Source organism: Xiphophorus hellerii, chromosome 18, assembly GCF_003331165.1.
Source record: "Xiphophorus hellerii strain 12219 chromosome 18, Xiphophorus_hellerii-4.1, whole genome shotgun sequence".
In the NCBI taxonomy this organism is placed as follows: Eukaryota; Metazoa; Chordata; class Actinopteri; order Cyprinodontiformes; family Poeciliidae; genus Xiphophorus; species Xiphophorus hellerii.
In genome coordinates this window covers 20,165,109-20,190,568 of record NC_045689.1, presented here as the reverse complement: position 1 = coordinate 20,190,568, position 25,460 = coordinate 20,165,109, and the positions used below count along the sequence as shown (strand labels likewise).

At 36.7% G+C, this 25,460-nt stretch overlaps 2 protein-coding genes across 5 annotated transcripts in view; one reads left to right on the top strand and one right to left on the bottom strand.

Moving 5' to 3' along the window:
* The window catches only part of fchsd2 (FCH and double SH3 domains 2), a 62,606-nt gene that overhangs the window by 10,818 nt on the left and 26,328 nt on the right, over positions 1-25,460 (bottom strand). For 2 of the 4 annotated variants that reach the window (XM_032590834.1, XM_032590836.1), the window contains exons 4-15: positions 23,302-23,381; positions 22,657-22,801; positions 22,369-22,502; positions 21,716-21,770; positions 21,198-21,326; positions 17,158-17,280; positions 15,407-15,502; positions 13,647-13,721; positions 8,893-9,009; positions 8,683-8,787; positions 5,223-5,312; positions 4,973-5,035 (exon numbers count right to left, since the gene is read on the bottom strand). In XM_032590834.1, the coding sequence (XP_032446725.1) occupies positions 4,973-5,035; positions 5,223-5,312; positions 8,683-8,787; positions 8,893-9,009; positions 13,647-13,721; positions 15,407-15,502; positions 17,158-17,280; positions 21,198-21,326; positions 21,716-21,770; positions 22,369-22,502; positions 22,657-22,801; positions 23,302-23,381 (1,212 nt within the window). The remainder of the gene's footprint in view (positions 1-4,972; positions 5,036-5,222; positions 5,313-8,682; positions 8,788-8,892; positions 9,010-13,646; positions 13,722-15,406; positions 15,503-17,157; positions 17,281-21,197; positions 21,327-21,715; positions 21,771-22,368; positions 22,503-22,656; positions 22,802-23,301; positions 23,382-25,460) is intronic. The other 2 variants (XM_032590835.1, XM_032590837.1) reach the window with 1 other exon arrangement.
* The window catches only part of p2ry2.1 (purinergic receptor P2Y2, tandem duplicate 1), a 44,492-nt gene continuing 34,540 nt past the window's right edge, over positions 15,509-25,460 (top strand). Inside the window, exon 1 of the mRNA XM_032590841.1 lies at positions 15,509-15,656. The gene's annotated coding sequence lies outside the window, so the exon portion shown is untranslated. The remainder of the gene's footprint in view (positions 15,657-25,460) is intronic.

Sequence of the window (25,460 nt, the reverse complement as noted above, 5' to 3'; positions counted from 1 at the left end):
CTATTGTAATCCATAGTAATAATTAAATTATCCCCATCTATTAATCAGAACCTTTATGTGATGTTTTTATTTCAAATGTGCCACAACATACATGTTGTTGGTTAATGCATTATGTGCTGCAAAAAATATTTTAGTATTGGACACGCCGATCAGATTAGAGCCCATTATAGAAATCTGGCTGGCTGACTGGTGGATCGGAGACTGACATGCACTCTGCAAGTTCAGATGTAACACACTTGACTGAAGGAGATAATGTTTTTAACTATACTCTAAACATTTAGAGCCAATTTATTCTCCTTGGATGTGGAAGACTTTTTAAACCACTGACAGAAACCACACTATAAAGAGGAAGTTACAGATGAAGAAGAAGGGAGGGAAGTTCTGGCTGTGATAAAGCATAACCTGATGTCCAGTTATTTATCGAGGACATATTTTGGTGTCTGCAAGTTTGTTGTGTTAGATTACTTTTATCTACTCTGTAAAGTGGATTAAAAACAAACAAACAAAGAAACCAGCAGCTCTGTCTGTGAGACAGATCCAATTCCAACTCTGAAGCAAAAAATCCAGCATGTATTTCAGTAATAACCGGATAAAAATCACCCATCAGATCTCAGTGTTGCAAGTGGTGCTGCTGAGAGCAAGACCAATGGCAGCTTTTATTGGTCTTGGAGGTAATAACTATGAAAGTTATGTTGTAATGAAGGCAGTGCCCGCTTGAGAGACTTGTGGGTTTGTGCCTCACAATGTACATTTCAAAATGTGCGGCTCGATCCCGTGAGGTATGCCTTTTGTTGGCATTTCAAGTAACCACGGCGAAGTAATTAGAGGAAAACGAGCCAAATTAAAAAAAAACAAAAAAACTCCTAACTGACAGTGTTTTGTGTCAGGCTCAAAACAGAGATAGAACTTTGTCCGCCCCTCTGTCTCACTCACACATGACAGTTTTCAGAGAGGATTAATTACCATAGCAATAGAACACTGAGGAGAGCAGAGAACTACAGAGATGGCGGAGCAGAATTTTAGAACTACAGTGACGCCACCTTCAGAAAAGCAAAAAAAAGTATGTGCCATATGACTTATGAAACTTGATGCTCCTAAACAGACAATAACTTTGGGCTGTCAAAATAAGAGTGTCACATCTTATATTTTTTGACCAATAACAATATTTGTTGTTAATCTGTTGCTAAGATATGAGGGCAATTTCTGGTAACCAAGCGCCATTAAGTAAACATAAATTTTTACTTTTGTAAAATTTACCAACTCTAAATTTGTTGTGCATAAGCAGATAAGCAGTATTTCAAAAAAACTTCTGTTTTATAAACAATAATATTCCTTGTTATTAATTTGGTGTTAAGAAAGGAGAGTGTTTTTCTGGTAACGAACTGCCACGAAGTATTAATCAGATTTTTACTTTTGTGCTGTCTGTTTTATAAGATATTTACCATCAATCATAAAAAAGAAAAACATTTTCACTTCTCTGCAAGATTCACCAACTGCAGAATTTTTAATATAAGATAAGTAGTATTTCAAAAGAGCAGAGGAAATCTTAAGTTTTTTTTAAAGAATAATATTTGTTGTTGATCTGTTGCTAAGAGATGAGGGCGATTTCTGGTAACCGTGTCACGAAGGAAACATCTGACTTTTTACTTTAGCAAAATTTACCAACTGTAAATGTGTTGTGTCTAAGCCAGGGGTCTCAAACTCCAGGCTTCGAGGGCCGCAGTCCTGCAGTTTTTAGATGTGCCACAGGTACAAAACATTGGGGTGAAATGACTTAATGACCTCCTCCTTGTGTAGATGAGTTCTCCAGAGCCTTAATGACCTAATTATTTTGTTCAGGTGTGGTGCAGCAGAGGCACATCTAAAAGTTGCAGGACTGCGGCCCTCGAGGACTGGAGTTTGAGACCCCTGGAGCAGATAAGCAGCATTTCAAAAGAACTTATGTTTTATGAACAATAATATTACTTGTTATTAATTTGGTGTTAAGAGATGAGCGTTTTTTTCTGGTAACGAACTGCCACAAAGTATACATCAGATTTTTACATTTGTGATGAATGTCTATTTTATAATATATTCACCACCAATGACAAAAATAAAAAATAAAAAATTCTCTTTTCTAAGAGATGAGCAAGTTTCCTGGTAATCAAGCGCCACGAAGTAAACATATGATTTTCACTTTTCCGAAATCTACCAACTCTAAATTTGTTGTGTCTAAGCAGATAAGCAGTATTTCAAAAGAGCTTATGTTTTATAAACAATAATATTCCTTGCTATTAATTTGGTGTTAAGAAAGGAGCGTGTTTTTCTAGTAACGAACTGCCACAAAGTATAAATCAGATTTTTACTTTTGTGTTAAATGTCTGTTTTATAATATATTTACCACCAATGACCAAACAGAAAACATTTTCACTTTTCTGCAAGATTCGCCAACTGCAAAATTCTTAGTGTAAGATGAGTAGTATTTCAAAAGAGCAGAGGGAATCTTATGTTTTTTGAACAATAACAATATTTGGCGTTGATCTGTTGCTAAGAGATGAGCGAGTTTCCTGGTAACCGAACGCCACAAAGTAAACATTTGATTTTTACTTTTGCAAAATTTACCAACTCTAAATTTGTTGTGTTTAAGCAGATAAGCAGTATTTCAAAAGACCTTATGTTTTATTAACAATAATAATATGGGTACTTGTTATTAATTTGGTGTTAAGAGAGGAGCGTTTCTTTCTGGTAAGTAACTGCAACAAAGTATAAATCAGATTTTTACTTTTGTGTTGAGTGTCTATTTTATAATATATTTACCACCAATGACCAAACAGAAAACATTTTCACTTTTCTGCAAGATTCACCAACTGCAGAATTCTTAGTGTAAGATAAGTAGTATTTCAAAAGAGCAGAGGAAATATTATGTTTTTTAAACAATAATATTTGTTGTTGATCTGTTGCTAAGAGATGAGGGCAATTTCTGGTAACAAAGTGCTCATGGAACCTGATGGGTTGTTGATTGGAGCTAAACACAATCAACACACAGCCAGAGCTAGAGTGGAGTGTTTTAGAGCAAAGCATCAAAAAGATATATTAGAACGGCCTAGTTAAAGTTCAAACCTAAAACTGCTGAAAAACAATCTTTAACAAATCTGTAATATTAGGAAGAAATGGTCAGTCATACCTGAATTGACTTGGGAACTGTAAGTCATACAACTTTTCAGCTTTTACTTGTAATGGTGGCTATACACAGCTCTTGTCTATCATAAAATCTCCCAAAAATACATTGCGATTTTATAAAATGTGAAAACGTCTAAGAGGTATGAATACATCAGCAGGATACTGTTAATCAGATGAATGGCTTTCAGACAACATTTGTAGTATACTTTATGACACAGTTACATAAAGCAATTTATTTAATATTAGCAGATTACTTGGAAGTACTCTGAAACTGTCACACAGTTAGATTGTAAGTCAGTGCAATGTTTAGGGTCAGGCAGGATGGATTTTGCAGCATATAGTGGCATTATGTTGTTCTCTTGTTTTCTTCACCCCTGCATCCAGTTTCAGTTCAGCGTTATCACTGTGTTGCTACCTTCACCTCACCACTCCCTCTCTGCATCTCATCACACCACTTCTCTCGTTCTTTGTCATGCTTCAGTAATTGTCTCCCACCGCTCTTCCATTGCAGCGCACAACTCCACCTATTGTCCACACTTCTTTCCATTTATCTCCTGCAAGATTCCTCCCTCCCTCTCGCTGTGTTTTCTCTGTTCTCCTTACACCCCAATGTCTCACCCTCTTCCTCTCTGCTGATAGCTGCAATATCCTGTGAGCAGAATGCCAAATGATTCCCACAGAGCAGGCAGACTACGCTTTAGTCACCTTGACTGACAGACGCAGACACGTCCATCGAAGAAAAAAAAAAACACAAAACAATTTCTCTACGGGATAATTCTTCTAGGCAAAGAAGTACTTACCTCAAAGTAAAGCTAATGTGAAAACCCTAACAGTTTTGTATATGCAGTGAAAAAAAACACTCCACTGTAGACTGTATTGATTGTTTTTAAATGTAGTTAAAAAGAAACCCTGCACTTTTAGATTAATCCAGTTTGTTGACTAAAAAATCTGCAAAAAGATAAACATCCGAAAATGTAGCTTTTCTTGATGTTGCCTTGCTGGAGGAAAATGACACAATGTCAAGATCTGACGATGAAGCATCATCTCTTAAATGAGATACGCTGTTCAGATACTATGGAGTTAATTTACAATCTCTTATTTTCTAAACAAACTGATGCCAGTTTGCCTTGAAAAGCCATAAATTATACTGTACATGTGACAGACTGGCGATCTGTCCAGGGTGCACCCTGCCTCTCGCCCGAAACGTTCACTGGAGAGAGACACCAGCACCCCTCCCAACCCCAATAGGGAGAAGGGTGTACAGAAAATGAATGAATGAATGAATGAATGAATGAATGAATGAATGGATGGATGGACATATTGTACAAAAAATGCTTTTAAGGTTTTGGATTAATTGAAATGGAACTGCCTTACAAATCTAGTTAATATAGTAAAAGAAAAAAAAAAAAGGACTTTCAAAGCTATTTCTTTGAAGCTGACTGATAAAAAATAGAGCTATATGTACAAAGTAAAATTTTACTGAAAGAACAAAACCATCTCCTAGGCTGCACAGAACAGTGTTTTTTTTTATTTTGGCTGGGCATTTTTATTTTGTCTAATATTTTTTATAACCTTTTACTTTTAGTATTGTCGTACTTTTGTGTGGATGTGCATTGCACTGTGTTCTAATAAAGGTGTTAAAAATAAATATTAATTACAAATTACTATTAACATCTGTGCAGTCATAAAGTAGTTGGATCTGCCAAGTCCTTTCACAGTTTTGACATTTTAGAAATAAACTCCCTATTTCATAACAAAAGGTTCAAACATGCTGATTTGGAGCAACACAAAGAGTGAGGGGAAAGTGTCTCACCGACAGTGAGGGATCGTGGGTAGTGTAGGTGGCCCAGCGTTCATTTTCCAGCTCTTCCATCACCTACAGCATGCACAGAGAGAGACAAACAGGGACACACACACTCACTGAAAAGGTCTTTATAAAACACACATACAGCACCCTATATTTCACACTTAATTTAACAACTCAGGCAGTGAGAAGGTGAAGCACATGCACGCAGACATCTTGTGTGTTTTTCACACCTCCGGAAAAAACCCCAATCACAAACCTGGTTCATTGCACTCTTCAGCCAGGTATCTACAGCCACTCCAACTTGTCGCAAAAGGTCCAATCGAGCCTCAGCTTTCAACTTTATTGTCTTTGGAGAAAGAAGTGATAAAAAAATGGTAAAACATATTTCAGTTTCTGCTGAATTATTTTCTGTTTTGGTAGTGTTCCCCCTAAGTGGAAACTGTGAATTAATTTTACCTCAAAAGTGATACATTTGTCCCATGTTGTGACCTTTATAAGAAATCATACTTGCCAGTTTCTTTTAATGCGCTGTAAACACTGAGCGCTCTAAATGAGAGAATGCAATAACGCTGGAACAGCCAGCTGAGTGATTGTTGGTTTTCACATGAAGGAGGTTCTTCCATCTTTGATCCTTTCTCCTCAGTTTTGGTTTCTCTCACCTGTTTTTTATCAATTTACTCTTTTGTTTCCAGCTTCTTTCCTCTCCCTCTAATGCTGACAGAGCAGACGGATAGCTGATAGGCTAATAGCACAGGGAACTTAAGTCAGACTCGCTTACTTTAATCAATAGAGACATGCTCCATTGAAGTGTACTGCTTTTTTCTATTACCAGCAATGAATACCAGATGAAAAAGACCATAGTTGGCTCACTCTACTAGACCCCAAAGATACAAAATTGATAGTAAAAGTTGAAACATCGTCTCTTACACTGCCTTATGCTGCTGCTTTAGAGAGCTATCAGGAGTGCGTCATTAGCATAGCTCAATAGAAGCAGCTAGCAGTGGGAGTGATCGCTGGTGGGCAGGCAGCTTCAAGTCAGACAATCAGTCTGGCTGAGGAGCGTTAATCGATACAATCATCACTGAAAGAAAGTGGAAAACTAGATGGAACGATAGACCAGGGGAGAGTGGCTGCAGGAGAAAAATACAACTGAAGACAATACATGGTAACCAACAGGGACATCAGGACAGAGGACTGTAAATGTGGGCAGAATTCAGGTGAATTCAAAACCTGAAGGGAAAACCTCAAACGACATAAATGCACAGATACACTAACCTATGAAATGGAAGCTTTTTGTGTGCAAGTTAATGTACATAGGCACTAGTCGTTTAAAAAGACAATTTTATATAAAAAAAAATTTTTATATAAATTTTTATAATTTTTACATTTTTATATTAAAAAGTAGCTCTTTAACTTCAGATGGAGAGGTGAACTGCCACATGCTTGATCAAAATGACAAAATATAGGTGTCATTCTTTCATAACTGTGCTCATGTCTCTTCCTCTTAACTTACTAACTGTGTTGATACCGGCCTGATGCAACTTCATTATGAGACGAGACTTTCAATCGGTTCCCCAGGAGCACATATTAGTAGTGTTTGAACTGGCAAAAATGGATTTCAGGGCAAGACCTTCCTCAGCATAAATATTTAAACAAGGACAGATTGTTTGTTGGGTGCTACAGCAAAAAACTACCATGGAGGCACTTTCTGTATCTCCTTCTCATCCAACCTGTATAAACCTAATGATGGAGAGAAGCACCAAATATGTCTACAAATCATCAATGTCCAGCTTTTTTAGACACCATTCAAACCACTCTGAGACAAACACCATGACAAAAATAAGCCCAAAAATAGAAACATTTGTGAAGCAGCAGTGCCTATTAAACAATATAATTTTAATTAATGTATTTTGTGTACTGAATTTATGTAAAAGATGTCTGTCCCTCAAAATATGAAAGAGGAAAAAATTAAAATAAAAAAAATTTTCATACCCAGTTTTCTTATTTCCATAACCTTTCCAGATTTTTCAGCATTGTGAATTCAAATGAAATCTAGCATCTGCCCGAGAGATTGGTCAAATACCCAGCCAGAATTATGACTGAACCTCATTAATTAGCTATGACTGAGGTGCAAGATAGAGGCTGCATGCATATATTTAAGCCTATATTTATCATTTTCATAATGTGAAGATTAGAGCAAATCCATAATAAACTCAAACTTGTGCACCCACTGAATTCCACTGAAACTACATGGCATAGGAACGTTTCACCCGAAGAAAAATTATTTTAAAAAATCCATTAGATTAATTAATAGATGATAATTGTCCATGATGAGAGCATGTAATCCTCTGACTGAAACAGTATGTCTCTATGTTTCTAACAAAGAGCCAACACCAACACTAGAAGAACATTTGAGATTAATACTTGACCTCAGAAGAAGGAGGGGTGGTCAAATCAGCATCTAGATTATGCTTTAATTAAATCTAAGTAATATCTTTTGTCCTGCCTTTATAATTATAAACTCAGAACTCTGTGATTAGCTCATCTGTATGAAATGAGCACATCAATTATTTAGCAACTTATTCATGGGAGAAATGATCGCCTGCAAGAGCAAAAGAGCTAAAATTCAACTTTAGACAGGGGAAAGAAGAGCGTAATGAAGGGTAAATGAACAAATTGTGGTACTTTATAATAAATAGGTTCCAAAATTAACAGCTGGACAAGGTCACTAATACAACACTGCCTCTAAATTAACATTTATAGACCAAATTTCTCAAGATACAACAATGAACAAGGGTAAAATTAGGCATCATGGTTCATTTTTGAACATGCAAAGACAGAGGTTGGCAAAAAATGGGACCTATAAGGTTGAAATAAGGACAGAATTCAGACATTTAGACCATGAAGAGTTAACAAAAAAACTGACAGAATCTAGTTGAAAAGACAGGAGACGACAGTGTCCTAATTAATGGTGAGACATGTCTCATCTGTGATGATTAATGCATAAATAATTGATTCTCCTGCAGAAAGAAGAGTCAGAGAAAAAGATTATGACTGACTGTTCAGATATGTTCACCTTAGTTCTTTATCTGAAGAGTTGATTTGTTTTCACATTTAAATTTCTCTAAATGATCTGAATGTGCAGCAAGAAAATGACATGAATCACAGTTTTGACTTCCGTCTGGGTGATTAGGAGGATTAAACTAAGTGATTAGTCGATTGTTAGGAAGGAAGCCACCATATGGTCAAAGACTAGTTAGCAGGTGGCAGGAGCACTTGAGTAGAATGCTTATATTTGCAATGGGTGTTGGAGAAACAAAACTTATTTGTGAATATCTGCATCATATATTCACAGTATTTCAGCATCAGCGTGTAAATTCAAACAAAAATCTCTAAATACTGTTTTATACTTTATTCTTGACAGTATGTCTCCATCTGTCATTTAAACTGATGCTGCTAAGAGAAAAGAGTTTAATAATTTATTGTTTGCCAGGAGCCCAAAAGATCAAATCTCCTGTGACAGTCCAGCTCAGAATAAATGCTCCTATTGATGCAAAATAATTATGTCAAGTCCTGTTTAGGTGTTTTTAATTCATCTAATGTAACATGATGTAAAAGTGTCGGGGTAAACCCATCCAAGTCCAAAAACTTTACACAATATAAAGTTAAAAGACAAATCTGAAAAGCAAGAATTAAATCTCATTGGAGTTACACACCTCAGCTTTCCGCATTATCTCTTTGGTGTCTTCGATCTTTAGCTCCAGATCTAGTCTGCCCTGCTCAGTGGGAGGCAGGCCATGACTTTCACACTCTTCCAGAGACTAAACGAAGACATTTGCATTAGAGGTGTGTGTTTGTGCTTTTTACATCAAAAATAAACTTGGCAGAGTTTAATAACTTCATGTTTGCAACATTTTTGCCCTTACTCGCTTGCAGTGAATAATATTCTTGTGCTCTCTGGCCACTCTGGTTGCCCATTTTCTGGCCTCTTTGTTCAGACTGTGCTCCTCGGTCGTTCCGGACTCAGACTCCAGCTGACGACTCTGGTACACACAGCCACACACACCAACAAGCATAGGTAAACACACACGCATCCAGCCACAGGCATGTAAACACAGATGAGAACAAAGTCAGTGTTACAGTTCCAGGGAAATAATTAATACTCACTGAACTTTTTCACACTCTTTCATATTATAACCCCAAACATCAGTGTATTTCATTGGAATGTTATGTGGCAGAGAAATATACTGTAGTGCTTAATTGTGAAGTGGGAGGAAAAATGATGCATAGTTTTCAAAATGCTTTACAATCTGAAATGTGTGGCATGCATTTCTATTTAGCCCATATTGCATTATACCCACAAGCAAAATCCAGTAAAGGTATTTGCATTCACAAGTCAACATAATTGAAGGGTTTAGGTGACTTTGGAAAATTTGTTAATTCTTATCTTCTACATCACAATAATGTACTACTTTGTGTTGGTCTACCACACAAAACCACAATAAAACACGGTAGGTATGTTTAAGGCTGCAACGTAATCAGATGTTTGAAATGTCAAGAGATTCTGTATTTTGCACTGTAGATGCTCAAGGCGTGTGATTATGCTGAGGCTAGTTATTAAGCTGAGGAAAATGTGAGCGTGAATGTTTCCTTCTCAAATAATTAATACACCATGTGTTGCAAAGCTTTGTTGTTATCCTCACAGATCAAAATAGCTGCTATTAAAACCACATGTGGAAGACTGACAGTGTGTGAAAAATGCAGGGGTGTGTATTTGTGTGCACAGCAACAAATGAAGAGAGCAGGAGGTGAAGAGAAACAGTCCAGTTCTGTTTATATGCTGCTTTGATCTGTTTTAAACAAATGCAGGAAAATATGTATGCTTAACTACAACCATCTGTCTCAATTACTTACCATTGATAAAATAAGTAAAACTAGTCATTACTAAGAGCTTCTCACATTTACAAGTATATATATAAAAAATGTGGTACTTATGTGTGAAAAACTGAAAAGAAATGTGAAATAAAAACCTCTGAAAGCAAAAAAACCCGAAAACAAAACGATGCAAACTGATCCTTAGGATGCACAAATATTAATAACTAATTTGTGTTCATAAAGCGCATAAGATGGGGTACTCATAACTTGATAATAAATATGAGTCATGCTCTTATACAGAATATTTTAACTGTGTCTTTTCATGCAAGTCATACCTATTAATTAAGTGCTGATTCAGTAACACTGGGGCATTAATCCAGCTAAGTATAGGTGTGAAGCTGAAAGTATTACACAGGAGATTTACGGCTTAATTACATTTGGGCGCTGGAGATTCGAGGGGAGTTAAGGAACCAAAGCAGATCTCCAGATCTCTAGATTAAAAACAGTGGCAGTGAGATAAAATGCCATGGAAAGAGGGTCAGCTAATTTGTTCCTTACTGAAATTATTGGGTCAATTTCTATAAGCTTTCTGGATGCAGAAAAAACAAACAAAAAAAAACATTATGCTGGTGCAGAAAATATTCAAAGGTCCTCCTTGAGGACAGTGCTGTTTTCAGGTTCTCCTTCTGCATCAGTTTTAGAAAACCTGTCTATGTACTATTCAGTAAAGGCCAAAAGAGCATGAAAAAAATCAGAAAAACAACAAAAATTACAGATTGTTTAGCTTTTGCAGGACCTGATAGTAGGTCGAGTCTGACATCTGACTCCATTATAGGGGGAAAAAATCCATAATTTTACATACAAATCTTATTAAAAAGTAGGAGATCAATGAATTCAGGTTTGATTGTCAGTGTTTGGGTCACCTTGGAGCTATTGAGTTTGTTTATGTGCGAGAAAATCCAGGTCAAAATTTGTACTAGCAGCTTGAAGCACTTACAACAAGTTCTCTCTGTGAAATTGGGAGAATCTTAACAGAGTTTTAGACAGTTTTTTACTTGTATTTGTAAAAAAAAAACCTTAACAAAACAAATATAACCTGTGTTATTATTTTTTACAAATACAAATCTTTTTACACACATCAGTTCTTGTCTATGGATGCACAAAAATAAAATTCTCAACTATTTTATTGTACAAGGTTCCAAAACCCAATTCACAATTACACATTCATATTTATAAGTACAAAATATTTATGAGTGGAATTTTAATCCATCGTCTTAGCCTAGATATTGAAGCTAATTTCTCTTACTAATTGAAAAGTCCCTCTGACTCTAATCAATCTAATCAATCACTCTAATTTCAAAAATAGATGTTTTATTCTCCTTTGTTTCTCAAATTAAAGGTTGGATTTTATAATTTTTTTCAATGCGAGATTATGCAGCTGAATTAAAAGACAAAATTGTTTTGAGACATTTCACACATTTGGTGGTGGAGGACATTAACTACTTGGATGGTTCAAAGCATTTAGAATTATACTGCACTCCCATAAAAAGCTCAGCTGTCATAATAACACTCATTTGGATTAGTGTGTAGAAATAACAGTGGTTAAAGAGATGGGGAGGCACTCGGTTAAACAGTAGTGTGTGTTAATGGGCAGCAATGAATCTGCTGACTCAGGCTTCAATTTAAAAGTGTAAACATTCATCGGAGATTGCTGCTTGTTGCATGTCGTCCTCTCATTCTGACCATGTGTAGCTTTAGTTTTTAATCATATTCTGAGTAAACAGCAGCCCCAAATAGAAAAAAAAAACCTAGATTGTAGTTCTAAGTATCTACACCCATTTTTAATTGGAACATTTAGAGCTCACATAGTCTTGTCCTGTTTCCCCAGAAAAAAGGGATCTGTCACCACAGCTGGTGGAGCTGTAGCGCTGCCCAGACAAACATAATTTATCACAAGACATGCATCACACTTAACTCAGGGCATCATCATTTCTATAAGAGCTGTTTTAATGGATTCCTTTTAAAGCAAATGGGGCTTGAGACTCCAGAGTGTCTGCGGTAGAGTAAGGGTACTTTTATTCTGTTTTTTGTCTCTACATTGAATAATGCTGCACTAAAACGCCAACAAAGACCAATTTCTGAACTATGTCATCCCTTTAGGAACTTGACCTTTTTGTGTTGGGCACTATATGGCAGTACAGACTGCAACTCATGTCTTATGAGTCTGCCTGTAACTTCTTTGAACACGCATCAAAACATAAATACCCCAAAATAAGAACAAGCAGTTCTGATTTTTTTATTTTCACCATTCTGTTGGATTTCAATGGCGGTTCAATACAGAAAGAACAGAATGGAAGACAAAAACAAGAGATCTCCATCTTGTTAGAGACATTTTTTAAGCTTGCATCTTGCAAGAATATGCAATAAAAATTATGAAATGCTTTGAGAGGCTGCTTCTGGATCACACCAGAGCCAATGTGATCCCAGATGCTGATGAGCAGCAGCTTACCTACAAAGCTAATCAATCCACTGAAGATGGTTTCACCTGGAGCCTCAACACCAAACAAATGATGTGCTGCTCCTCTGTATATTTTGTTTGACACATCTGTCAGACTTTTTTTTCTTATTAAAATAAATACATATCAATAAATGTTACAACCTCCTCACAGTAAAATGATCACAAGTTTATGACCTGGTTGTAATCCTGAGTGCTACTGGTTTTTCTCTTGTGCTTCTAAAGTAACTAAACCAAAAGGTTTGAGGCAATAAAGTCCCTTTAAAATTGGCTAAAGTTACACCTTCCCGGTGAGCTTTGAGAGGTGGTTTCATCTAAGTTACAAAGAATAGTAGTTGCTGAGCCATAATCATCAATTACAGTTTTACTGCTTAAAATTCTGCCTTTTAAATTTTGCCAGGGAAGTTTTTCTCCCACTTGAAGTTGCTGAGTGAGACACCACAGCAGTGGGAGTTTCCGCCTGGGGTTTGCAGACATTGAGAATCTGTTTTGGACTTCACATTGGAAACTCATTGAAACCTACGAGGGTAAATTGAAGTTTCTGAAAAATGAGTTTCAGCACAAACGTCCAGGGTTTCATAACTGGAACTGGCCTCAAGATGCTAAATGTCCTTAAGACAACAAGCAGCATAATGACAAAGAGGAAAGGGAAGAAAACAGTGGTTTAAACGCAGCTTCATAATTCTCTAATACTGTGAAGGCTTACACAATAAAAAATAATGCTTCTAAAGTAGGGGTGGGCAACTCCAGGCCTCGAGGGCCGGTCTCCTGCAACTTTTAGATGCATCTCTACTTCAACACACCTGAGTCAAATAATGAGGTCATTAGCAGGACTCTGAAGAACTTGACTGCACTTAGGAGGTGATTCAGCTATTGGATTCAAGTGTGTTGGACCAGGGAGACATCTAAGAGTAGCAGGACACCGGCCCTCGAGGACCAGGATTGCCCACCCCTGTTCTAAAGTGATTCCATACAAAAATGTTCTACATGGCAACACTAACAGTTCCATCTGTACTGAAGCAGGCAAGAGAAGCTACAACATCATCCTTTCATCCATTCAAAGCAGATTAATTTAATTTAATAATTACCTAGGCAGTCAAAATGTGTGTCCAGGAGGAAAGTCACTTGGGGCAACTAACTACGCTTTCAGTAAAGCTTTAGTTGACTACTACAGGTTGAATACTTGTTCAAATACATACAGCATTACCACAGCAGTCAGATATGATGATGGTGGTGTGGATGGATTGTGTCAGGAATGAGGATGGGAATGCTAGCAGCTGATAAAACTACCTGTGCCAGGGTCATTCTCATGGCACTGACGGGCGACGGCTCAATGTCCACCAGCTGCTGCACCGAGCTCAGAGTCTGCAGTACGCTCCCACAAAGAGGCACACACATAGACAGGAGGCATCCAAACATACACACACACACCCCAGTAGCAGCAGTGAAAGCACACAGAGTCAGGGAGGGGTTAATCAGAAAGAAAATAGATCAGGGTACAAGTGTTAGAAAATGTTGAAAAACGGGGAATACATGGCAGTATTAGAGCATTGTTATGCAGAAATATAGCTGCTTGACAAAATGTTCATACCTGTTGAACTTGTTAGCATTTTGTTATATTACAACCACAAGCATACATGTTTTTTATTGGAATTTTATTTGATTGACTAAAGTAGCCCATAATTAAGTAGAAGAAGGAAAATGATGTATGACTTAAGCTGAGTAAAGGGCATTGCTGGAACAAACCTTGTTAGAGGCTGTAAAAGACTTAAGCCTGGCACAGAAATTCAGCTTCCAACAGGAGCAAAGCCGAAAACATACAGTCAGAGGTACAGTGAATTGGTTCAGATCAAAGCATATTCATGTGTTTGAGTTCCCCTGTCAAAATCTGGACTGTAACGCAATAGAGAATCTACACCAAGACTTATAAACTCATCTTCACAGATGTTCTTTTGCAATGAGGAACGGGTGATAATTTTAGTCTCCAGATGTCCAAAGTTGGCAAAGCCACAACAAAAAAATAAATAAATAAAAAATCAGAGGTCAGTTTGCATTTAAAGGTTTCTCGTCAAAGTATTCCAGGGGGATGATTACAATCTCAAACCACAATCTTGAAAGGTTTACTTTAAATAACATGTACCCTTTTCATTCCACTTCCCAATTACACACCATTTTCTGTTGAACCATCACATAAAATTCTAATAAAATACAATAAAGTTTGTGGTCGTAATGGTAAAAAATGTAAAACAAAAAGACCAAGAGGTATAAATAATTTGGCATGGCAGTGAAGAAAAAGTTTACACAAGGACTAAAAAACTGGCCGAAGAGGCACAAAAAGTAGATGAGAAACACGGGAGCACAAAGTGACTCACACAGAAGAGAAATGGACTCTGGAACTGTGCCACAGTGGAATTAGGAACTTTGTCCACAGAAACATTTTTCATTGTAGCCATAAAATACGTAACAAGATCCCAAAGGAGTGAAACAGAGCAGCTCTGGATGATTTAATCACACAGCCTCTGATCATTTGACAAAATTCTTAAACATTTTTAACATCCAACAACCAGTTGAATTTAAATTTTTTTTAGCCTAAATTCATGTAAAATAAAATTAAAGAACTAATAAGATAAGCTCCCAATGGACAAACAGTATTTAATTTTAAACTTAGAACAAAGAGGTGATTCACATTTCTGTTCAGTTGTCACCAGACACAATTTAGCTCAATCGCTGCCATCTTATGTGTCTAGTATAAAGAATGCACAAGTGAGACTGATCAGAGTTGCTTCTCAGTCTATTTTGTATTAATGCAGTTCTCCATGATCATCAGTGTACAGAAAGAATTGTGATATTGCAGATCAGATATGCCACACCTGACAAATGAGGAGGCTGATTTCATGTCAAGAGTCCGAGAGAGTCACAATTTGTTGTTTTACACAATATAGAGTTACTGTCCTGCCAAAAACTGGTTTATAAACAAACAATAAGAGAGCATCCCTTAACGTGTACAGGTATTAATGCATCATCAGTGCGTACAGCTTTGGGACTCTCACCATATCATATTCGCTGGCCTGGAACTGGAAGTCGTGTGCCTTGTGAAATACAGGGTTCTCTTGCATGAACAACTGCTGGTTGAACTCCTGTATTATCTGAGGAAGAAACAAGAGCAGACTATTAATGCTTTCATTTTGACTATACTGCAGTCTGCAGTCAAGTGGAACTTAAGTAACTCTAAACTAACTCCAGCTGCTGATTTCTGGGGAGGGAGGAAACACCAAACCTTTTCATTCAAGATCACACAAGGTAAGTGCTTCACAATTATACTTCAAGTCTGAGCTGGACGTTTTTGACAATCAACTCAGTGGTATTCAACGAATGGAGCATCTGTTGGATTTCATGCAAAAGGTTTTGACTGTAGATGTCCAAGCTTTTTATAAGCTTTTTATTTCTGTTTGACTAGTAAAGTTTACAGAAGGAGCTTTTCCACTTGTTCTTATCTTATTATTTGTACATATATTACTAATATTAGTGTGTAAATAGCCAGCATGCACAGTTAGGGAGAACATTTCTGGAAAAGGTTTTTCAGGAGGTAAATTTTCAGAGAACACAAATTGTGTTTTGTGTGAAAGAAAGGCTTAACAAACAACAAGATATGCGTTTTCAAAAATAATATTACCTACGTGTGCAAGACTGTTGAGCTTGACTCCTTAATCCACGTGACTGTTACACGAGTAGTTTCTTGTATGTCCCTTAAATACTGAGTAAATACTGAGAACTCTGGAGGTTGGTTTTGCAGGTGGGGACACATCATTGAGCTAATACTATGGCAAATAATAATGGAAATAGGTTGTCTTCGGATGTCTGGTAGACTCATTTAAATTGGAGAGCAAAATAGGAACATTTGTTAAAATTTCAGCTAGTGTGATTTGCTTTCACACTGCACTCTGTCAAATCAACAAAACCCTTTGAAAAACCTGTTCAAAGGTTTGGTGGTGCTGCATCAAGAACCTCTTTCTTGATGCAGATTTTAGCTGTAGTAGGATTTCTCTTTTGTCTTTGATAGTACCTCTTGTGCTAGATTATTGCTTTTGTTTTGGATGCATTTACCCAGAATGCCTTGTGCTATAGTCCACTTCCTTCTTTTATAGCGGATTTCTGGTCCACTTGCATCCTCATATGCATTCAAACCGTGCCGAATCCACTTCAACTGAACCAATACCTAGATTTTTAGATGGACCAGAGATTGCTTTTTTTGTCCTGCATCAAACTTCAATTGTACATTCACCTCCTCAAACAAATTGTACCTTCTAGCCAAGTGAACCAGAGTTTTATTAAAGCAAACTAAACTGGGTGGTGTGATTGCACCCTTTAAGTGATTCCACTTCAAAATTATTTTTACGAGGAAAATCCTCCATTTGCCAAATCAGGCAGAAAAGGTTACAAATCTACTATGAAAACCACCTTGGTAGGAAGGTAAAAAGTTTTTGGATAGACTATAAACTAATGGGTGAGAGGGTATGGTGAAAGTAGGGTAAACATTTCTTATTTGTTGAAAATTTGCAGCAGCCATCACCCAGTTTATCCTCCTCTGCAGTTCATATGTTGAGTGAACGTTAAGTCACGAGACAGGAGGTCTATGGTTTTGTTTGAAAACATCACATTTAAATCCAACCACTCCTACTGAATTTCACAGACATTTACAGAGTTTGCATTCAAATAAACTGATAAAAGATTTTATACACCACAATCCTTTTAATCTCCGTTCCTTCATCCTAAAATGAACTTCTAAACTAAGTTGACTCACCCTGGAAGATTTTTCTAAGAGGAACTGGAAGGTGCTGTGAGTGGCCTGCGAGGCCTCCAGCTCAGTGCGGCACAAAGCCACCAGGTAGTCCTTCACATGCTCATAGATTCTCCCATCCAAGTCCTGGAGGACAGACAAAGAAAAAGATAACAGGGTTACACTGAGAAGAGTGTTAGTTCAGTATAATTTCACAATATTGTGTATCACATACTTAGCAAGAAAAGTAAGTTGTAAATTGTTTCTTTGTTATAACAATGCTTTTTGGCAATTAACTGTATACCCTCGAAAAGCTTGTTAATTTCCTTTGTGTCGCATTTGTAAGAAAGAAGACTATAAGTAAGAAAGAAAACGAAGCAGCTGTTTTCACTTGACAGCAACCATTAGAAGTTTAGATGAACAGGCAGAAGGACATTTTAATGAGGTATGAGGCTCAAGTGATCAGCCAAGAAGAAGGCCACACTGCCAAACACACAAATCAGGCAGCGGGAAAAAAAAAAAGCCTGAAGCTTATGGAGAGAAGAGGGAAGGAACTGAGGAGGTATTAACAGCATTATTTGGTGAGAGAAAAGAAAATGAATGAGTGAAATAGTTGTTTTTAGGAGATGTGTAGAGTTCACACAGCTGCAGAGGAAGGTAAGAGAGTTCAACAACAGAATGACCACACGCTAACTCACACTTCAGCTTTCAAATATTCAGGCACAAATAAACGAATCCGGCCAAATGTCTTGCCAAATGTCATCAGATGCCTGAGTCTTCAAAGAAAACTACTAAAATATTTGATTTGATCTGTTTGAAATTATGATGTCCAAACTACTTAATTGTTCCTTTTATTTCACTTGGTGTTTCTGATATCCTTACAGAACACTCTGAGATGCTGCTGTACAAAATTAAAAGCATCCACATGTTTTCACACACGCCTACACACGCACGCGCACACACCACAGCATCATAAAACAATAGGATATTGACAAGGAAATTATGTCATCAAGGGTGGGCAGTTGGCTGACTTCACTCTGCTTGTTCCCTCATCAGTCTGGCCATTTCCTTCTCACCCATTCTTCCCATCCTCCCCTCCTCTTTTTAGCCATTTATGGTAGTGCTGAAACAAAGTGAGTCAGCTTCCAGAAAAAGCTCAGACCCGGCACAGCTGCCAGTTGGACGGTGTGTGTGTGTTTTTAGGCGAGTGACTGCATTGGCCAGAGCAAAGCAAAGCACACAGGAGAACAGAGGTACAAAAAGTAACTATTGGCACCAGCTTCGACCAGCAGAGGGAGACGTGGAGCTGCTCCTGACCTCCTACTACAGCTGTTGCATCTACAAGGACAACAGTGTTTATGTTTAGGATGTAAGTTATTGCTGCAGCCAGATGCCAGAACAGTCACTCAGGAGAATATTTAAATTCAAACAATTAAAAAAACTATGCTGGTTTTCTAATATATCTTGTACCTAAAACCCTTGTTTTCTGTCACGTATGTAAAATAAATTGATAGTTAATGTAGTTTTATTTTGTTGAAGAAAACATTTCAGGTTTAACAGATTTTTGTTCTAATTAAATAAACAACAACCTCCCTCTGCCACATCTCATGATATAGTGCCTTTCAAAAGTGGTAATTTAAAATAAAAACATAGCTCATGAAAAAATAGTAGCAGATTCATATTAAAACTAAATAACTGGAAAAATTATACTCAAAATAAATATATCAAAACAAACCTCTGCATGCCTTGGGAAAGCATTCAAGCCCCTTGCGGGGTTTTTTCCCATTTGTTCATTGTACAGTTGCAAACTTTAATGTGTTTTATTGGGATTTCATGTGATACAAAAACAAATACCAGTAAATAGATGTAAAAACAAAGGAAAAGAGTACATGGTTTCTAACACTTTCTACAAATGCAAATCTGAAAAGTGCGGAGTACGTATTTAGCAACTCAATGGTAATGCTAAATAGCAGTCTTTGACAGGATGCATCTCTACCAGCTTCAAATCTACATAGTGATTTTTTTCCGACATCTTGTTTACAAACTAGCACATTGTCAGTCAGACTGGTCAGACTGCATGGAGAGTGTCTATGGACAGAAAATGGCAAGTACTGTCTTAGATTCTCAATCGTATTTAGGTTGAGGCTATTACTTAAATAATAGAATCTAAACTATCCTATTGTAGCCCATACTGTGTTATAGGGGTTTTGTCCTGTTGGAAGGCGAACCTCGGCTTCAGTTTCAAATATTTTGTATCTTTAAACTGTTTTTTTTTTTTCCCAGGTTTGAGCAGTACTTATTTATTTACAGCATAGAGGACACTATTTTGTTCAATAATATCCTCTAATAAACCTCTGAGGGTGTTCAAAAACCATCTTGATTTTATGCTGATGCAAAATGATACGAGACTAAATGGGGCTGAACACAAAACCAAAGCATTGTTACATTTTTATTTTAAACAATTTGAAAACCAGATATAATTTTTCTTTCACTTTTACAACTATGGTCTACTTTGTTGGTCTATCATAAAATCCCACTAAAACACAGTGAAGTTAGTGGTTGTAATCTGACAAGATACACACAACTCTGCAAGCCACTGCAAAACTTCAAGAATCTAAATATCTATATATTGCCAGGCTTTACTGCACAAACAAAGTAATAAAAGAAAACTGAGGTAATGGCTCTGTCAGTTTGGTACCATTTTTCAAAATTACATTTATTACAGAATTCCATGTGACATTGTCTAACCTCCACAACTAAAAGAAGATAAGCAGAGAGTAGGAACAGCTTTCTTCCTCCTAGCAGTGTCCCCCTATTCTCATTGTGTGTTTGCGTGAACATATTTGTGTACATCCATACTTCCCTGCAGTTCTGTCCTTCTGTTGCAGTGAACTGAGGATCTATTATTCAGGGAGGCCTCCAAGTGGAGATGCTCACACTGTACATGCCTGAGGGCCAGTGTGTCAGAGGGAAACTGAAGCAAGGCTGAAAGCTAGAAATAGGTTCTCAGAAATGTTTCAGTTCACAAAGCTGAACTTATTTCTCGAGTCACTTTATTAGTCATGTAAATTGCATGTTTGTTCAGAAACGGGCAGGAAGAAAGTGTCTCAGTCAGTGTACCTGGTTTATAGGAGCTAAATTCACTACTAAGAGTTCAATTAACTACTCGTTTCAGTAATAAACTACCCAAAACCTAAGATTACGGGTTAGTCGTTTATTTTTTGTTTGTTTTATTTTGCAATTATTCTTATATGAACATTCTCATTTTTAACCAACCACTGTTGTGACAATAGTGGGAATCAAAATCCCTTACACAGCTTTTATTTTATTTATTTTTTTACTCAGATATGAATTTCAAATCATAACACCCTGGAAGACTGCAACTCTCTTTAGAGCCTCAAAAACTGTGATATCATCACTTTTTTAGGCACATTTTTCCCTTCAGCCTATTTTCTTCATATTGGTTTCTGGCAGTTTGCAGATTTACATTGAAGATGCTTTCCTAAAAAATAACAATGTCCAATTTGAGCTTGGAACCTGGAAATGCTTCCTCTCTGCTGAATAAAAACCTCCTTCTAGGTTTTATCCAAATGTAAGTCTAAAGTCAGCAGTAGAAATGTCGTTGTAGCAAAACAAACTTGAATCTTTTTTTGTTGGATTTATTTTCATTTGAATTTTTATTACTCCACTCATCAGTCTATGGATAGGTATTATCTCAATTATATCACGCAGTTTTGCCCCTAAAAGCAAATGTGTTCAGGTCAAAAAGCCTTGTTGAACAAATCTTTACCTACTTGTATAATTTTGTCAACTTTTGGTAAAAAAAAAAACAACAAAAAAAACCCCAAACATACTTTCAGATCAAACATGCACACTCTCCATTTCAAAATGTTTGGTCAGACTCAAGCAAGCATATTAACTGAAATGCTTAACAACAGTTAATAAACAGTTACATAAGTTTTGGTATGTGAAGTTAAGGATTAAATTCAAAATTCTTCACAATCTAATATCTTCTTATCACAAACCCCAAAATTTCAGCTCTTAATTCATCTTTAGGTATGTACCTGTATGCAGTGCAGCAGGTCTGTGTGATAGTAGCGGTCATGATGGGCGTTTGCAGCAGCTAGCGTTAGCAGGTAGTCATTCCTGGCTTGTGTCGCTTTGGAGTTACAATCACTTCTCTTTGCTTTCAACTGCAATAAAAAAAAAAAAAAACGTTATAGATTTTTGTGCTTTGCCTTTTGTTTTATTTGCACTAAAATGTTTTAGATCACCAAACAAACTTCAATATTTGCTAAACAGAAATAGCTATGAAAACTAAACCGGCAGAATGTGAAAGCAACTTCTGCCAACACACTTGTGCTATTAATGTTTGCAATAACTTAACATAGCTCAAGAGGAATTTTGACCAACTCTCCTTTGCTGAGTCATTTTAATTACGGTAATTAATTCAGCAACATTGGAGAGTTTTCAATCAGAAATATTTGAGTGTGAATTTTTTGTTTCACAAAGAAGCAAAGTTAGATATGATAAGATATCTAACGTGTTAAAGGCAATAACATTCATAGTGAGACCCTCTTACCTTTACACTTGCCTTCTGTAAACTAATTCTTGATTGAAAAAGTCCAAGTTTGGACCTGAAAGAACAAAATAAGACAGATAAGAAGAACAGATTTTGTCTATACAATATGATGTATATTAATGATGAAATATAGAGACTTCTGTCATAAAATCATTGAGTATTTAGGTTTTTATCCATCTGTTTCCACCTTTTATAATGTCAGTCCTACACTTTCCTCTGATCTTTGCACTTTGAAGTATAAAGATTGTGCCTGTGAAATTCCAGTTTCTCATCATCATCACCCTTTCTTAAAAGTGTTTCCACTGCCTCTGGCTTTCTACTAAGTAATAAAGAACAGATCATCCAATCGATGCGAGCGTTAGCCAGAGCTGAGAACTCAGTGAAGTGAAAATGTCACCATAGCTACTGCTACCAAGAGGTGGTAGGAAAGCAACACTCATCAGCACCAAGTCAAAATCTGGAACTAATTGTGAGATGGCAAAGCCTCAGATGCTCTTCTGCTCAGTTGGCTTTGCAATGAAAAATCCTGTTATGCTCAAAAGGCAAGAAAAATAAAAGATATGTGCATCATACACTGTGAATATGATGCACAGATGTTTTTTTTTTTTTTTACAGAAGTTCTCCTGATACACGCAGCGCCTTCCTAAACTTACTTGGCCTCTATGTCGGCCTTCTCTCGTACAGTGTGTGCAACCTGCTCGCAGTCATAGTATTTCTTCTTGGCTTTCGCCAACTCCTTCACCGACTCCTGCAGCTCTGCTTGAATGCCACTCAACTGATCAATGGTCTGTGAGGAGCAAGCAGAGAGAAAGTTGAGTTGCCAAAGAAAGAGCTTAATCACCATGATTAAGCTATGTCTTAATCATGTTAAGAAAAAGCTTAATACGATTTAAGAGTAAAGGAGAACAAAGTTTGACCATCACTTCTACACATTGACTCACCTTCTTGAGCTGCTGTTCCTTATAGAGTCTAACAGTCTTGGCAGGTTCTGATATTTGACTCTTGTAGTTGTCACATACATTCAGTCTCGACTGGCTCACCTGAACAGTTCCCTCTAAATAGGCTCTCCAAACAGCATACACATTCCTGGTTGGAGAAACAAAAAACAGTGTACACCCCCAAGAGCCTTTTGCATTAGGAGGATCTGATTTAGCACAGTGTGAAGGGTTTGTACAGTAAACTAGTTTTGTTTTGTTTTTTTTTATAAATCAGATGTTACTCAAAAAACTGAGCTGTATATATTTTGTTGTTCTTCTGTGGTGTGTTGGAGACCTGACAGATATGTTCATCTAACAGAGCTTAGATTAGATTTTCAGCTGAACAGAGGAGATGAATGAGCAGCTTTTTTCAGAGTAAATTATAGGACATATGAAAGCATTTTCTGTTTTTAACACAGTAAAGATCTAGGTATCTTTCTCAGAGATTAGATTTTAGCTCTATTTTAGATAACATTTGGCAACATTCAGGTATATTGTAAAATTGTCTAAATACCTCAGTTTAAACTGAGTTTAAAAAAAAAAGTTACTCTGTGCTATGTACTATGTGAATCCAGTTTCTTGTACAGAACAAAATAAAGGCAAACCCACCTATAATCTGTTCTCTGGTCATCGGGGCTGATTCCAGGCCAGTCTCTCTTTAGGTACTGACTTGCCAACTTCTGCAGAGCCTGAAAGCACAAGCACAACAAGAGGGAACTTCATAAAAAGCAGGATAACACAATACCTTTCTAATAATTCAGAGAGATTACTACACTTGATGCCATGACAAACACAAGTAATGAAATTAAATAATACATAGCAGTCAATGATGTATATTAAAAAAGGGCAGGTCTCAAGTTTGCTCATGGAGAGGTAGGTCTATTTTCAGCTGATGAACTACAATGCAGATTTTAAAATATATATATTGTCCAATGTATATATATATATATATATATATATATATATATATATATATATATATATATATAAAGCATAATATAATGATAGAGAAGCTATGTGGTCAACTGCTGAGGAGGCAGTCAGCTGTCCGAGTGAGGAGATACTGAATCCAATGTGTTTGGAGACATAGGCTCGATTGCAAAACATCTGGCTGACAACCACTTACATCTGACCTGTGTGAAACCATGACAACACACCCTAATAACCTTATACTAACCTTATACTATTAGGTATAAGGCCTACTATTAGGTGCTTATAGATGGATGTATAAGCACCATGTTCATCTGTAGTCAAGAACATGCAGTGATTTTGTTACTTTTGTTAATAATTTTGCACCCCTGGCAACCTCTATGAATCAATGAATCTAGCTTGGCATGGAACTTGTAACCAACGTCTTTCTGTAACGGGTCTGACTACAGGCCAAGATTCAGACCTAGGATCTACTTGCTGCGAAACAACAGTACTACCAACTGTGCCACTGTGCAGCCCATTTCAAAACATGTGAAGCTTAAAAGAAGTAGTGAAGACTACTCCTGCTATTGTTTGATTCTCTACATCTGTAGGAAGATACTAAATCACTTGATGTCATTTGGGAAAGAGAAGCACATTTTCACTTTATTAACCATTTTGATAGTTATGAAATGACAGTTTCTGATTTTATAACCTTTATTGTAGTAAAACTACAAGTATCTGCCAATATTTTGCTTCTTCATTGCCATCGTTCTATCAAATTCTAGGATATTTGGCTTTGGTGTCTCATAAACAAATAAGCCAATGAATAAGTCCATAAATATATTAAATAGTACATTGCATAATTCTATGTAATGCAAAAGTAAACTGAAATTGCTAATAGCTTGCCAGAAGGAGTCAAAGATTAAATAAAGTTAGGAGAAATACTTTGTAACTAGAGCAGCATTTTGAAGAGAAATTGTCATAGTACTGTCAGTGTGAACAAAATCGCAAACCCAAAGTCGGTTGCCATTTTGTGGGATATTATATTTTGCTATGCAGACAATTTCTGCATGCAATAATACATTAGCCCTGTAAGACTTTCACTGTCTTTATTACTCACACTTTATGTCCATTTTTAAAAGTTGAGACTCTAAGGCTCACAAAGAGTGGTTGGCACATTATGAAGAAGGAAAGGTCAGAAAGGAGTCAAGAAAAGTCCCACATGAAGCTAATTGAAATCTAAGGAATTAAAAAAGAAAAAATGTAGTTCACAGCATTTGCATTTACAAATTAAAATTACTTTTTTTCCCTGAAACACATAGTGTATACACCTTAAATACATTGTATTTGGCAATGTTTACACAAGCAAATAAAAAAGTGCTTTCTTTCAACAATAGTTTTTCATGATGACTTTAAGAATAGACATTAGCTTAACCTACTGATGGCAGGCTGAGTTGATAATGATGGAATCAGGTAAATAAAGACCTCCGTGACAAACTCATCACCATGTCACACACAAAAAGACACTGTTAGCCGTTTAATCTTGTCTCAACTTAACTCTGACTACATCAACTCAACAGAATGGATGGAGTAAGCTGAATATTTCTGCTTCAGATTTCAAGTGTATTTTTTTTATTAAATGGTGCACTGGGTCAAATCTGTGTCAGCACAACTGAACCTACCATAAGCACCTGTGTGTGTGTGAGCAGAAACTTTATGGCAGAAAGAGAGGCAAACTCACATCTTGCAGATTGGGTCAGTGTGTCAGCACAGTGACACAGACACACTGCACTTGCGTCTCTGTGAGTATCTGTATGTGGCTGTGCAACACACTCATTAATAAAGAAGTCATTAAC